Source organism: Cervus elaphus, chromosome 3 (assembly GCF_910594005.1).
Source record: "Cervus elaphus chromosome 3, mCerEla1.1, whole genome shotgun sequence".
Classification (NCBI taxonomy): domain Eukaryota; kingdom Metazoa; phylum Chordata; class Mammalia; order Artiodactyla; family Cervidae; genus Cervus; species Cervus elaphus.
In genome coordinates, this window is record NC_057817.1 from 29,730,391 (window position 1) to 29,746,819 (window position 16,429).

At 52.2% G+C, this 16,429-nt stretch overlaps 2 protein-coding genes across 2 annotated transcripts in view; one reads left to right on the plus strand and one right to left on the minus strand.

Annotated features, from left to right (window-relative positions):
- Positions 1-16,429, minus strand: part of LOC122682197 (tubulin alpha-1C chain-like) — a 1,110,822-nt gene that overhangs the window by 562,297 nt on the left and 532,096 nt on the right. The window lies entirely within an intron of this gene.
- Positions 1-16,429, plus strand: part of FAIM2 (Fas apoptotic inhibitory molecule 2) — a 35,330-nt gene that overhangs the window by 14,656 nt on the left and 4,245 nt on the right. The window contains exons 8-11 of the mRNA XM_043885131.1: positions 335-372; positions 917-1,004; positions 1,288-1,383; positions 3,031-3,084. Coding sequence (XP_043741066.1) covers positions 335-372; positions 917-1,004; positions 1,288-1,383; positions 3,031-3,084 — 276 coding nt within the window. The remainder of the gene's footprint in view (positions 1-334; positions 373-916; positions 1,005-1,287; positions 1,384-3,030; positions 3,085-16,429) is intronic.

Here is a 16,429-nt window from a genome sequence, read left to right on the forward strand (position 1 = left end):
CACCCTCTCCTTTCAAATGAGCTTTCTCTCTTCACTCCAGCCACTCTCTCTTTCCACTATGATTGTGTTTTTAAGAGGTTTGTGTGGGAAATCCTAGAGCTGTGGGTAACAAGGGGGATGGTTGTAGGAAAGGGAAAGAACAGGGCTGCAAAACAACAAAGGGACAGTTGGCTTAAGGCCCTTTGGGACCTCCTTCCCCAGATGAAGGCCTGGAGGTAAGCACATGTGCCCAAAGCAGACTCAGAGTTGAGGGGCACACACAAGGGGTGGAGACCCAGGCAGGCTCTTGAAGGTGTCTGGGCCCCACCATTCCCTCACACTCTTCTCCTTTCAGACCCTGTCCATGGCCTACCTCACTGGAATGTTGTCCAGGTAAAGCAGATAGGCAGAATGGGGGAGTTGCCCCAAACTCTATCCCTCCTGGGAGCGCTGGATAGGCAGGTGTTGGGGAGGGGCAGGCAGGTAGGAAATGCTGACTTCAAGCTCACTCCTCCTGCATTCTACTGGACGGTGCCTCCAAGACCTGGCCAGGCTGGCGGGGTTGGGGTGGGAGATGGAGGAGAGCAAGGTGACACTTCTCCAGCTGCAGCTGAAAGGACCCCAGGTTCCTGATCATGCAGTTCCCTGAAAGCAACCTCCATATACCAGTACAACCCCCACCCCCACACCCCACCCCCCCGATCACCACCTCTTCAGGATCCTTCTAACAGGATTTCGAGTCTTAAGCATGTTGGGAGGTTGGGTCCCAGTAGAAAGGATGGGGAGGCAGGAGAGGGAGGATCATGGGAAAGGAGAGAAGGTGGGGGCCCCAGGTGGTGGGATCAGGTCCTTGCAGAAGGGGGTGGGCCTGGGAGGAGGGCCGGGGGAGACCAGAAGCCCTGCCCCGAAGCTGAGCCCCTGCCTGCGGGCCCTGCAGTTACTACAACACCACGTCTGTGCTGCTGTGCCTGAGCATCACGGCCCTCGTCTGCCTCTCGGTCACCGTCTTCAGCTTCCAGACCAAGGTCAGCTCTGGGGCCCGCCGGCCCGGGAAGGCAGGTGGGGTGCAGGCTCCGAGCTTGGATCCCTGGCTGGGGAGAGGTCACAAGGATGAGAAGCCTGTGGGGAGGGCACCTGGAGTAGATGGGGAGGAACGCCAGGTTCTGGGGTGAGCCCTGGAAGGTAGCCTGCCCCAGAGGCCTCAGCCTTCCGGCCAGCGCACTGTCTGGCCACGGCCCCAAGGGAATGCCGAGCCACCCTGTGCAGGCTTCAGGGGCCCGGCAGCTGACACTCATCCCATCCCTGCAGTTCGACTTCACATCCTGCCAAGGTGTGCTCTTCGTGCTGCTCATGACTCTCTTCTTCAGCGGACTCATCCTGGCCATCCTCCTGCCCTTCCAATATGTGAGTCTCTGGGTCTCCCAGCCGGCCCCTTGGGGATGAAGGGGGAGGGATCGCTGGCCCGAGGGTGCCGTTTCCTCCTGCTCCCTCCAGGGAAGGCCCGGAGCCAAGGCCTCACAGCCTGCCATCCAGTCCTGCCGCTCCTGGCACCTTCCATGGGCTTGTTGGCAGTGTAAGCAAACACAGGCTTTTCTTGACAGGTCTGGGCACCTGCCCGCTCCACAAGCCACATCCGGCTTCACCTTTCCCATCCTCCCCGCTAGGGTGGAGGTGAGGCTGAGGCGGAGGGCTAGGAGCTTTTCTAAACCCTAGGCAGGGGAGGGGCTCTGGAGCTCCATGGGGCTCCGAAGCCCAGAGGGGCCCTGAGGACAGGCCTTCTGGGACTCTGGGGGCATCAGTCAAGTCCAGAGGGGCAGGATCTGGCTGGCCAGGCAGGTGGAAATTGAGACAGCAGGGCTCTAAGCACTCCCTCACCTCATGAGGGTGTCCATGGGAACAGTCGAATCTCAGCTCTTTAAGTGTCTGGCCTGCCCAGGAAACCCAGCTAGGACTGCTCAGGGCTCAGTGACCTATTCCAGGCACTCGGACTGCTGCAGGTGGAGAAGGGGCAGACCAAGGGCATCACAGGAGGGGATTTGAATCCTGGGAACCCAAGAGAGCAGCTACTAGACCCCTGCTGAAAACCCAGTGCTGTACCTGCCCCCGGGCTCCTCTTGGTCCCCACCACCCCTTGCCTTCCAGACCAAGGGCAGCCTTCCTCACTGCCCCTCCCCTACCCCGTCCTACCCAGCCCCCAGGTATTGGCTCCCAGTCCAGGACATCAGGATTGGTTCTGGCATTTCCTTGGCTCTTCCCAGGATCCTGTTGACAAAGGGAGGAGCCGGAGCTGGCCTGGGGGCCTTCTGTGTATCTAGGATGGGGGAGGGGGTACAGGAAGCGGCCCAGAGCGTCAAAGAACCCTTTATTGACCCAGGTCAGGCTCACAGGATGCCTGTGTTTCCAGGAATCTTCTGGGGGAAGGCCCTACAGAGGGCATGGTTGGTTTGGCACCTCTTGCAAGGTTTCCATACACGGCCAGGGGCCCCTGAGGCCCCCGGGGGGAGCAGAGGTTGGGAAGCAGGGGCAGACAATCCCATCAAGTTCAGCGACAAGGACTCCAGGTGCCCCTCCTCCCCAGACTCAAGTCTATCCGCTTCTCCCTGAGACCCTCACCCCCACAGGCAGAGCAAGGGAGTCCCGACAGGGGGGCCGAGAGCACAGGAGTGAGTGCTCACTGGGAGGAGGGCGCAGCCCCCGGCCAGACTCAGGCTGGGAGGATGTCAGGGCCCTATAGGATGAGTCCCCCTGGGCCAGCCTCAGCCTGGGGCCCTGTGTGGAGTGAAGAAGTGCTGGCCAGTCAGGAGCTCCCCTGCCAGCCCCTCATGATCACTGTTATTCTGGGGCTTCCCTAGCCCTGTGAGCACACAGAGGTTTAAGGACCTCTCGGTCTGGGGCTGCGTTAGGGGGGCGGTGAGAGAGAGGGCCCCCACTGGGGTGGTCTGTCCTGCATCCTCCATTCTCAGGACTGAGCCCTTCTCCCTTCCCCACTGCCCCTCACCTCCACCGCCCACCCTCACCCTCCCTGAGTCCATATTTTTGCCTGCCTTGCAGGTGCCCTGGCTCCACGCAGTGTATGCCGTGCTGGGAGCAGGCGTGTTTACATTGGTGAGTGTACCCCGCTTCTCAGCCCCCCACCACCTCCTTAGGCCCCTCTTCTGTCCCTATCTTCCTCATAGTCCACTTCTCTGAACCCCCATGGAGCATCAATGGGCTGGGGCGGGACTCAGTGCTACTCAGGTCTCCAAGACAGATCAGCTGACCTGTGCACTGGCGTGGAAGGTTGTAACAGCAGGATTGACACTTTAAACAGAGCTGAGAAGAAGTACCCCTGGTTCCTGGGGAGAGGTTCAGTGCCGCTTGTGGGAGCACGAAAGTGAGGGTGGACTAAGTTAGCCATGGCTGTCTCCTGGAGGTAATCTGGGAAGACTTCTTGGAGCAAAGGAGATTCCAGGTACTCTGTGACAGATGCATTTAGATTGAACTTGTCCTTGGCTGCCCTCACCAAGCTGAGAGTGTTAATGATGATGATAACAATAACAGTGATAGTTAATATTTTATTGAGCGCTCACTTCTCCCACAGCAAGCTCTTCACATATACTAACTCCTCACTGTAGCTCTATAAAATAGGTTCTGCTATTCTCAAATTAAGATGAGAAGCTTGAGCTCAGAGACTTTAAATCCCTCCCCAGGTGGCACTAGTGGGAAAGAAGCCGCCTGCCAATGCAGGAGACATAAGAAAACAAATGGTAAATCAACTAGCATAGTCTTGGTCAAGACTAGGGGTGCCAACTCATCCTGGTTGACCCAGAACTTTACTGGTTTCAGCACTGAAAGTCCCCCTTCTTGGGGGGAAACCCCCTAGGAACTGCAAGGTTGGACAAAGCAGGATGGTTGATTATCCTATGACACTAATTGGTCTTGGTTCCTGGACCAGCAGTCTTTCCTACAGATGTGTGTGTGTTTAGTCACTCAGAGATGTCCACCTCTTTGCAACCCCATGGACTGTAGCTTGCCAGGCTCCTCTGTCCATGGGGATTCTCCAGGCAAGAATACTGGACTGGGTTGCCATGTCCTTTTCCAGGGGATCCTTCTGACCCAGGGATCGAACCCACATCTCATATCTCCTGCACTGCAGGCAGAGTTTTCACCTACTGAGCCATCAGGGAAGCCCTTCCTGCAGATAGTACCTGCTGAAGACAAATCTCAATGAAAAGGATGGGTCAGGGGAGTCAACCTAGGAGGAAAGGAAGCAGGAGGGTCAGACTTCGGGGAGTGAGACTGGGGAAGCCTCAGAGAATGGTGTTTGCAGGGACAAATGGAAGAAGAAGAGGGGTCCAGGCAGGGCAGAGTGGGAGGAGGGCAATCGCCGAGGGAGGGTCAGGAAGTGTACTTGGCTTCCCGCTGCTGCATGTGCGTCAGCTGTGCGGGGAGACTGTGCAGACAGGTAGGGTTGGATGAACAGTAATCCCTTAAATTTGTTTAATAATCACTTGTTATTAGAAATAATAAAAATAATCCCAACCATTGGTTCCACCCTTTCCTATTTACAAAGCACTTTCACACATATTACCTCATGGGATCTCCATCACATCCCAGGGAGGGAGGCAATGCTGCTGATAGAAGACCTGCTTTCTAGATATACCTGAGGTCGTGGGTGTTAAGGGGCTGGCACAGAGTCCCACTGCCAGTAAAGGGCAGATTTAGGGCAGGACCCAGTTGTCCTGGGCCCAGCCTGCTGCCATTTCCAGACCCTCCATCGTCGCCCTCAAAGAGGACAACTTCTATTGGCTTGAAGTGGGGAGAGGCTGGGGCGATCTCTCTGGCAATGTTCCCCCTCTTTCTCTTGCACCATCTGTATTGCCCTTTCTACTGGATTATTTCCATCAGCATAAAAACAGGCTTTAATTTCTCCCAAATGAAAAAATAGCAATACAAAAAACCCTTAACTCACACTTCCCCCTAGTCCCCCCATGTAGAGCAAAGCTTCTTATAAGGGAATCTACGCTGTCTCCAATTCTTCTCTCTTCCTCCCTTCTCTCCACTCCATCATTCTTGTGTGTGCTTAGTCGCTCAGGCATGTCTGACTCTTTGCGACCCCATGGATGGTAGCCCGCCAGGCTCCTTTGTCCATGGGGATTCTCCAGGCAAGAATACTGGAATGGGTTGCCATGCCCTCCTCCAGGAGATCTTCCCAACCCAGGGATTGAACCCCAGTCTCCCACACTGCAGATGGATTCTTTACTGTCTGAGACACCAGGAAAGCCCATGAATACGGGAGTGGGTAGCCTATCCCTTCTCCAGGGGATCCTCCTGACCCAGGAATCAAACCTGGGTCTCCTGCATTGCAGGCAGATTCTTTACCGGCTGAGCTACCAGGGAAGCCTGAATCCTCTTTAAATGTTCTCATCAGGGTCCCCAGTGGGCTCCCTATGACTGAATCCAGTGGTCTTTCTTAGTCCTTTATCTTGCTCGACTCTTGGTAGCATTTGGGACAATTGTTCGTGCCCTCCTCCCAGAAGCATCTTCTTCACTTGGTATCCAAGCACCAGCTCTCCTGGTTTTCCTCCTGGGTCACACTGGAGGGTTCTAGGGCTGTGGACCTTCTAGCCTAGCTTCCTAGGGGACTTCAGACTATCTCAAGGCTTTGAACACCATTTTTTAGGATGATGATCCTATGTTTTACATCACTGGCCTAGAATCCCTCACTAGAATTTCCAGTTGCCTACTCCATATCCCCATTTGGAAATCTAATAGGTACCTCAGACTTAATGTGCACAAAATTGAGCTCCTGCTCTTCTTTTGAACGCTTGCTCCTCCCACAACCCTCCCTGTCTCTGTTAATGGCAGCTCCATCCTTTCAGTCACTCAGGCCAAAGGCCTTGATGACATCTCAAATCCTCACTCTCCCCACACCCCACAACTGGCCCAGCAGCAAATCTGGTTGGCCCCACCTTCTGCCTAGAATCTGACTGCTTCTCCTCTGCCTTCATGGCTACTCCCTCGGCCATGTTGCCATCATGTCCCACCTGGATTCTTGGAATGGTCTCCCGTGGGTGCTGCCCCCTGCAGTCTGTGTCCTGTACCACAGCAGTGGGAGGGATCCTGTTCACTGTTAAATGAGGTCAGATCATTTCTGCACTTGGAGAAGGAAATGGCAGCCCACTCCAGTGTTCTTGCCTGGAGAATCCCAGGGACAGAGGAGCCTGGTGGGCTGCCGTCTGTGGGGTCGCACAGAGTCGGACACCACTGAAGCGACTTAGCAGCAGCAGCAGCATTTCTGCACTTGGCCTCCAGCAATCGCTGCCCACCGCCCGCAGACCCTCCTGACCTCATGGCTTCCCGCTCCTGGTCACCCACTCTGCTGCAGCCACAAGCATCTTTGCTGCTCCCTAGGATGGCAGGCTCACTCCCAGCCCCAGGCCCCTGCTCCCATGGTTGCCTCTGTCGATTCCTTCTGATCTTCTCACCGCTCCCCACCTCCCCTCCTTCAATGTTTGCTTTGTTTATAGTCTTGTGTGCTGAGTGTGTTTACACACACACATGCACATGTAGGCATGCCTATAGGTTGCTCCCTTTATTTCTCTCCATCGCACATCTCATCCTCTGACATACTGAATATTTTTCTGGTTTGTTTATTTATTGTCTCCATCCAGCAGAATTTAAGTTCCTTGAAGGCAGGGATTTGGGTCTGGCTGGCTTGTCGCTGCACCCACAGTGTCTAGAAAAGTGGATGGCTGTTCTACCCACAGCCTAGGGGTTTGCAGCAGGCACCCCTAGATGTTTTCAGAATGAACAGACTCCAGAGAGGCCAGGTCCAGCTGAGGCACTGTAAGAGTGAGGCACAGAAAGCATGACTGCACAGCTGACTTAGGCATCCATCTCCTGTGAGTCACAGGGGAGGAGGAACCACTGCACCTAATTACCCATTAATGTCTCATTAGGAGAGCGACACTCTGACTCTCCAACAGGCCTCAGTCAGGCTCATCCTTCAAGTCATGTAAACAGTGGTCAGGAGCAGTGGCGTCTGTCCCCCGCCCCATCCCCTGCCCTCTGTTACCTGGATCAGAGGAAGGAAGAGCTGCAGCCCATCCCATGGTGTGGGGAGGGTTGAGGAGGGGCCGCTGGACTCATTCCGCTCCCTCCCTCTCAGTTTCATGTGGATGGAGGCCCACAGAGGCCCAGCCCCATAAGAATTAAGGTTCCCGTGCCTTTCCATTAACCTCAACTCGGAAGGTCCTTGACCTCAATCTGATCCTGCTTCCAGCATCACTTCTATCCTTTGGAATCTGTGGTCCAACCTATCCCCAGAACCGGTGCCCAGCACCCCTGGTCTCTCTGTCTGTCCATCCTGCCTTCTCCTACCCTAGCCTTTGACGAATTCTCATCACTGTGAAGGGAACTCCCAGCACTGCAGCTAGTCAAGGATGTTTCACTCAGCAATCCATGCCCCTCTTGCTGCCTCGGGGAGGATGTGTGAGAAAAGGGAGAAAAGAAGTGTTAGAGGAGGGCCCAGCCCCCAGTGAGAACCGCCCCAACCCCACCAGCCTGGGCCTTGGAAGGGCTGTGAGAAGCAAAGGACTTTCTCCTACAGACCTCAGCCCCTCCCCTGAAAGATTGCCATCTTGGATAGCAGGGCCTCCCAGCTGGACTAGGCTGAGAATGGGGAGATGGGGAGCCATGGTCCTGCTGGCAGGGACGGGCCCCTCCTAGGCCTCACCCTGACTAGCCTTGGCACATTCTCGAGAGGCTTGGGTTTTTATCCATTGCCCTACCCTGTAACCCCGCTCTGGGCACCACACTCAAAATGCCAGTGGAAGTGGTGAGTCAGTTGGAAGTTTCTGGCCTCAGGGTGGCCCCGTTCTCCTCTCCCTTCTATTGCCCCCTCCTTGAGTGCATTTTTGTAGAAGCTGATGGAAAGCGAGGCAGGGGAGCATGATGGGTGGGCTGGGGTGGTGAGGCAAGGGGCAGGGTCTGGGACAGAGCAGGAGAGTTGAGGCAGGGAGAAAGAGAGAGGGAGTGAGCCCACAGGGCCTGGACAGCTGCCTTCCTGCTGTGGCAGCACCTCTGTACCTGCATGACTGTGGGCAGGTGCTCTACCTCAGAGCTGGTCCTTCTCTGGGGAAGTGAAGTCTCCCAGTCCCTGAAATCATGAAGCCAAGCCCTTATACCTGGGGAGAAACCAGAAATAGGACTTTAGGTGACAGGCCCAATGGGAAGAGAACTCTCTTCTGCCTGTGCCACCTGGCCAGTTTCAGGACCTCTGGCAACTTTCGTTCCTGTGCTTTAAGGAAGATGAGTGAGAAGCCAGATTCATGAGTAGGACAGAGGCTGGGAGATTAGTTAGGAGGCCGCTGCAGTGTCCCAGAGTCAAGGACAGGGTGGCCTGGAGCATTTGCGTGGTCAGTACAGGATGCGTCAGGGTCTGATGGTGTCTGGATGAGTGAAGCTTGGATGGGAAGATGCTTTTTCTGTAGAGGGGCTAGGCCTCCAGTTCTGGGTATTGACTCCTGGCCATTGAGGGGGCACTCATAGCCATCTGTCCTCAGTCCCCGGGAAGGCGGAGCACTGGGACCGTGAGTGCTCAGAGCTGGCAGGGACCTTCCTGTGCTGAGACCCAGAGAGAGCGCAAGCAGACTTACACGCCACGTGCCTGCATACCACACACAGGCACACCATACACATGCCACACACATACACCACGTATACCATATACACATCTACATACCTCACAGACACACACCACTCACACATACACACACCACACTCTCACAAACACACACATGCACACCATACACACGTCACACACATACACCACGTATACCATATACATACTACATACCTTACAGACACACACCACTCACACATACACACACCACACACTCACAAACACACACAGGCACACCATACACACGTCACACACATACACCACATATACCATATACACACCTACATACCTTACAGACACACACCACTCACACATACACACACCACACACTCACAAACACACACAGACACACCATACACATGTCACACACATACACCACGTATACCATATACACACTACATACCTTACAGACACACACCACTCACACATACACACACCACACACTCACAAACACACACAGGCACACCATACACACGTCACACACATACACCACGTATACCATATACACACCTACATACCTCACAGACACACACCACTCACACATACACACACCACACACTCACAAACACACACAGGCACACCATACACATGTCACACACATACACCACATATACCATATACACACCTACATACCTCACAGACACACACCACTCACACATACACACACCACACACTCACAAACACACACAGGCACACCATACACATGTCACACACATACACCACGTATACCATATACACACTACATACCTCACACACACACACCACTCACATATACACACACCACACACACATACACATGCACACCATACACACGTCACACACATACACCACATATACCACGTACACACACACCACGCACATACACATCATACACACATCACACATACACCACGTATACCATATACACATCTATATACCTCACACACACACCACTCACATATACACACACCACACACTCACACACACATGCACGCCATACACACGTCACACACATACACCACATATACCATATACACACCTACACACCTCATACACACACACCACTCACATATACACACACCACACACTCACACACATACACATGCACACCATACACACATCACACACATACACCACATATACCACATACACACACACCACACACATGCACACCATAGACATGTCACATATACACCACATATACCATATACAGACCTACACACATCACACACACACACTCACAAATACACACATGCACACCATACACACGTCACATATATACACGACATATACCACATACACACACACCACACACATACACACCATACACATGTCACATATACACCACATATACCATATACACACCTACACACATCACACAGACACACACCACTCACATATACACACCACACTCTCACAAACACACATATGCACACCATACACACATCACACACATACAGCACACATACAACATACATACCTACACACATCACACACACAGACCACACATATACACACCACACACATACACACCACACACACATGCACACCTACACACATCACACATGTACACCACACATACCACATACACACCTACATACTTCACACACCACACACATATGCACACCACATCCATGCACACTATATACATGTCGCACATATACACCATACATACCACATACACACCTGCACACATCACACATACACACACACATACATGCCATATATACATCACACATCTATACCACATGTACTACATGCACACCTACATACATCACATATATACACTAGACACATACACACCACACATACATGCATTTACACACGTCACACATATACATACACCACACATACCACATGCACGCCACACACACACACACCACATATAGTCCACACACACATACACATACCAGACACTCACATACACACCACACACACATGCACACCATACACACGTCACACATACACACCACACATCACTTACACAACATATAACACACACACCACAGACATACAGACACACCACACGCATGCAGTGTTGACTGCCAGGCTGGATGAAACGCCTCTTTTTCTGATTCTCAGCTCAGCGCTCTTTCTATTCTGTCTCCCTTTCCATTTCACAGATGGAAAGATGGAGGCCTGGAGAGGTCTGTCCCCTCATATCAGGAAGGTCCAGAAAGGCCTTCTCAGCCTCTGTCATCCATAGACTGGGCTTCAGGCAGTCTCTTCATCCAGGTCCAACTGGGAATCCATGTGTCCTGGGACTCTTCCCCAGTCTTTGAGGGGCTCAAGGAAGAGACCCAGTCTGCCTCACCCCACCACTTGCCCTGCTTTTCTCATGGGGGCTATGGTAGATGCCCTGCCTTCTTCACAGTTAAGAGAAACATTTTGAAAAGTAAAAATGGCTACACAGACCTGAGGCAGGGATATGATTTTCTTTCAGACTTTATTTCATTCAGAATTTGGCGGCTCCTTTGCTTCACTAGTTTCCGTGAGCCTGAGGGATCCAGTGAGAGAACCTTCTCTGTTCGGCCGCCTGCCCTCTGCCACCACAGCAGCCCTGATACCCCACCTGAGGCCTCCTCTGAACCCCGGAGGCCAAATGAATTCCTCAGAGGGCAAGAGGAAGGAGGGTAGATTGACCAGTAATTGCTCCTTCAGGGGGAAAGTACACTTGTGCACCGCTCCTGGGCCTCACCTTAGTCTCACTTCCTGAGACACTAATCCTCAGAAACCAACGCCCTGCTCAAACCAAGCCCTTCAAACCAACACCCTGACTCGGAGAAGGTGAAAGAAGCCCCCTGCCCCAGGGCTTGTGGACTGAAGGAGGGGTGATTAAGAGTCCCAGTAGGGCTCAGGGCAGGACGCATCTACATGGGCCTGAGTGGGGGAGGTGCTTGCAGGAGACCTTCCTGGGAGCTCTCCAGGTGACCACGGGTATCCCACCCAAGCCACAGTCAAGGTCTCACTCATCCTCTTACCACTGTGACCTTTGGGCAAGTTACTTGATCTCTCTGTGCCTGGGTTTTAAAATGGGGCTAATGTTAACTGTTTCACAAGGCTGTGGTAATGCTTAATAAGATAATATATGAATGGACAAAAGGAAACAGCCGAGCACCTGGAATGTGGTAGTTTCTCAGCTACCCTGGGAGCTTTCACTCTTATCGTACATGTTAACCTTGTAGTTCAGAGCCCAGATTCTGGAGCACAGTGTGTGTGTGCATACTAAATTGCTTCAGTCGTGTCCAACTGTTTGCGACCGCATGGACTGTAGCCTGCCAGGCTCCTCTGTCCATGGGATTTCCCAGGCTAGAATACTGGAGTGGGTTGCCATGCCCTCCTCCAGGGGATCGTCCCAACTCAGGGCTCAAACCTTTGTCTCTTAAGTCTCCTACATTGGCAGGCAGGCTCTTTACCACTATCGCTCCTTGGGAAACCCTTGGAGCAGAGTAGCTGGGTTCAAATCCATTCTCTGCAACATTTGAGCTGTGTGGATTGAGTCATGTCACTCTCTGTACTTCTGTTTTCTTATACATAAAATTCAGATAATAGTTCCCACCTCATAGCTTGTGACTTGTAAGTGAATCAATATATGCAAAGCACTGAGAAAGTGCCCGGCATGTCATCAGTGGACAATAATATTACCTGTTAGTAGTTGTCAGTTGCCCAGGGTCAGAGGCAAGCTTTGAACCGAGGTCTGTGGGACTCCCCAGTCCATGTTCTTGAGCTCTGTTACATGCACACCCTTCACTTGCCTTCTCACATTGCTCCCCTCTTGTCCAGACCCTGTCAGACCCTGTTTGTTTGGTAGTGGTGGCCCACCTGAAGGTACTTCCCAGGACTGCAGCATGCAGAGATCATCTGTGCTATTTAAACTTAAAAAAAAAAAAAAAAAACAGAACTACTCTTTTATTTAAATATTTATTTATTTCTTCGGCTGCGCTGGGTCTTAGGTATAGCATGTGAACTCTTGGTTGCAGCATGTGGGATCTAGTTTCCTGACCAGGGATTGCACCTGGGCTCCCTCCCTTGGGAACTGAGAGTCTTAGCCACTGCACCACAAAGGAAATCCCCTGTGCTGTCTAAACTTTTAACACCCAGGTTACTGAAGACAAGAGAAGTATGTTCTATGGGACTGAAGCAGGTCTCCACTTAGCTGCCCTCTCCCTGTCCTACATCCCAACTGAGGGTATAAGGGCTTAAAGCTGGCAGTTAGTCTCTTTTCTCTGGAATCCTCAGAGCCCAGTCTCACTCTTTAGCCCAAAAAGTGGGGAGCAGGCGGGCCCAGCGCTCCCCCTCAATCCCCTCAGACAGCCCGCTGGGCTCTTAGCCATGAACTTTGGGTACACTTTTCTTCCCACCTCTTCCATCCTTTAACACACACACACACACACACACACACACCACGCCCCAATGTGATGTCACACAGTGGAAAGAGAATGGGATTGACTGTCCTGTCAGCTGTGTGAAGTGGGTGAGGCACTTACATTCTCAGGGCCTCAGTCTTCTCAGTTCCATGATAGAGATGATTATGCAATATCTGCCCCAGGGGCTTGTGGTGAGAATTAAATGAAAGGGTTCATGAACTCTTTTTTTGTGTTGCTTTAACCCTTCTTTTAAAATTTTCTAATTTATAGTATGTGCGTGCGTGCTTAGTCACTCAATCATGTCCAACTCTTTGCAACCCCATGGACTGTAACCCACCAGGTGCCTCTGTCCCTGGGATTCTGCAGGCAAGAATACTAAGTGGGTTGCCATGCCCTTCTCCAGGGGATTTTTCAAACCCAGGGATTGAATACATTTATTCATATATTTCATTTTTTAAAACCTTAAATAATATATATAAAGCAAATGTCATCAGGCCATATTCTTCCCTTCCTTCCCAGTGGTAAATGCTGTGGTTAATTGTCTCTCCTTCCAGACCTTTCTATATACATTTTATAGATACATGCTAAGTAGCTTCTATGTCATAGGTTTTTTGTTAGGTAAAGGGGCTCATGTGATATGGATTTTTCTGTCAGTTCATCTCTCGTAATTGATGTTATCAGAGATATTTCTGCCTCAGTTGATAGAGTTTGGGGTTGTTTCCAGGGTTTCTCTGTTAGAAGCAATGCTGCCTTGAACAGCTTTGGGTGTGTTGCTGGCATTTCTGTGGGATGGACACGGTCCGCATATTATTTTTTATGCTGATTCAACCCATTGTAACCCCAGCTTTTTGTATCCAGTGCCTGTTCGTTGGTGGCTCTGAGCTGCCCTTTCCATGGCATGGCTCAGAGCCCCTCCAGCTCACCTCCGGAGGGCAGCAGACACAAGCCTGGGTGCCACAGGGTCAGGCTGACTGTGTGGCCTGGGGGGACCCTGGCCAGGTCCAGCCCTGACCAGTAGGGTGAACCAGGAAAGTCTGCCTTTGTCTTCTCTGCCATTTGCACCTGCCTCTTCCCTCCCTGCAAGTCCACCCCACCCTCACCGTCTCTTTCAGAATGTAGGAGACAGGTAATCTGATTCCAGCTGGATAAGTGGCCATCAGCAAGTCACTCACCTGCTCTGAGCCTCCCTTCCTGCTATGTAAAGTAGTGATAATACTATCCACCTCCTAGGGTGAACTGGGCAAGTGAGATAAAGGACTAGTGTGTGAAGACTGCTCAGATGTAAGTTAATAGCACCCCCATCCTGTTCCTACCCCTGACTGCTGTGCCCCTCCTGCAGGGTCTTATATCCAGCTGGCTCACAACTCAAGCACCTGCTGTCATTTTAGGTGTTAGCGGGCAACTGAGTTGTTAGCTCTCAACTGAGATCTTGGCTGCCAGCTAAGGTGCTAACTATAACCAAGGTACCTGCTCTCAGCCAAGATGTTAGTTAACAGTGTTCATCACCCAGAGGGATTATCAAGTTACTCTCCCCTATGTGCATCCATGCTCATAGTGTAATCTCTGATCATGTCTTTTGCTCTCATTAGGCGGTCAGTGCTCTGAAGGCAATTCCCTGTAGCATAGTAGATGCTCAGTAAATATTGTTGGGAATAAATGAATGGAAACCCTTCCGCTGGCTCAACAGGCATGAGGTTGCAGTGGTGGGTGGTACTGGGCTGTGGAGTGGAAATTTGGAGCAAACTCTCCCACATAGCCCACAGAGATCAGCATCCATGGCCATGCACCAAAGGCAGGGACAGGATCCATTTCATCCCTCTTTTCTCTAAGAGAAAAGAGAATCTGCCCACAATGCAGGAGACCCAGGTTTGATCCCTGGGTCAGGAAAATCCCCAGAGAAGGGAGTGGCAACCTACTCCAGTATTCCTGCTTGGAGAATTCCATGGGATAGAGGAGACTGGTGGGCTACAGTCTATGGGGTCACAAAGCGTAGGACACGACTGAGTGACTAATACTTTTCTCCAAGAGAAAAGCTAGCTGGCTATTCTAAGAGGCTCCTTGGAGAGCACCCGCCCCCCACCCCTCCAACAGGGTCAGGTTCAAGCCTTCTAGGTTGAGAGATTGGATTTCATTAGCTCACCCAGGGGTGACCAGGCTCTGGGAAATCAACCAAGCAAGCAATGATTGGTAAACCAGATCGGCAGTTTATTAACTTGTGCTGGCAGTCGTGACCACTGAGCAGCCTGGAGCATTTGAGTCGGCCCCTCTCCTGCTTGTTCTCCCTACACAAGGAAGCTTTACCTGGGAATCCAAATCGAAAAGAGAAGGAGCAGAGTAGAAAGGAGTGAAATAACACTAAAGAATAATAAGTTGATGCCACATACACTGTCAGATATCACCCCTCAAAACCACACCATGGTGTGGTCATCATTACCGTCCCATTTTGCAGATGATAACACTGAGGTCAAGTGGGGGACGGCTCCAAGGTATTAAAGCCCAAACCTAGGTGTTCCGACTCCAGTCCTGTGTTCTTGTGCCTTGAACACGGCCCTCTCAGCCCTGGCTGTGGTTCTGTTTGCCTGCTGTGAAAGCCACCCAGCTTCCCCTGGCGACAGTTCTGCCTCCTTGATGAGTAGCAGGAGACACCTGCGTCTCAGCACAATGTACGCATGCTCTCAAGAGGGCACCTTTCCTTCTGCAGACAATAACAGTAAATCCACACTAATAGCCACCATTCATTAAGTGCTTACCAGGTGTTAGGCACCTGGCCAGGCGCCTCACACGCATTATCTCACTCTCACAACCACCTCAGGAGGTGAGCACACTCATCTCCCTTCTGCCGAGTTGGACTCAACGGCTCAGAGCGACTGAATAGCCTGGCCCAGAGTCCCAGAGCGAGTGAGTGGCAGAACTGAGGCTGGAATTCAAGCCAGTCTGACTCTCAGGCCCATACTTGCAGTCACCCCCACCACCCCGCCCTCCAGGGTGATGTGCTTTGATGTCCCACAGGCTGGAGCTGCTCCCTGTTGGAGCCTGTGGCCCCTGGGCTCCGGCCTCTCTCTGTCCCTTTGCCCCACTTCTCCCCATGGTGAGTTCCTCATTCTTCACACCACCACCCTCACCTCCAGGGCTTCCCCAGGCCCGCTTCATCCAGCAAACCCCTACTCATCCTGCAAGCCCCAGGTAAAGAGTCACCTCTCCTGGGCCACCTTCCTCCTGCCCAATCAGCCCTAATTATGGCATTTCCGAGGTTATATGGTAATCATCCATAAGTGCCCACCACTGAGTGGTGAGACCCAGAAAGCAGGCTTGGCATGGTGTTCCTCGTGGTCTCTGCAGTTCTGAACAGGTTGCTGGGGGCTCTCGGGGGAGCCTGATTCCTGGCAGAAGACACAGTAACCCTGGGTACTGCCCATAAACCACAGAGCAGAATGGTTCT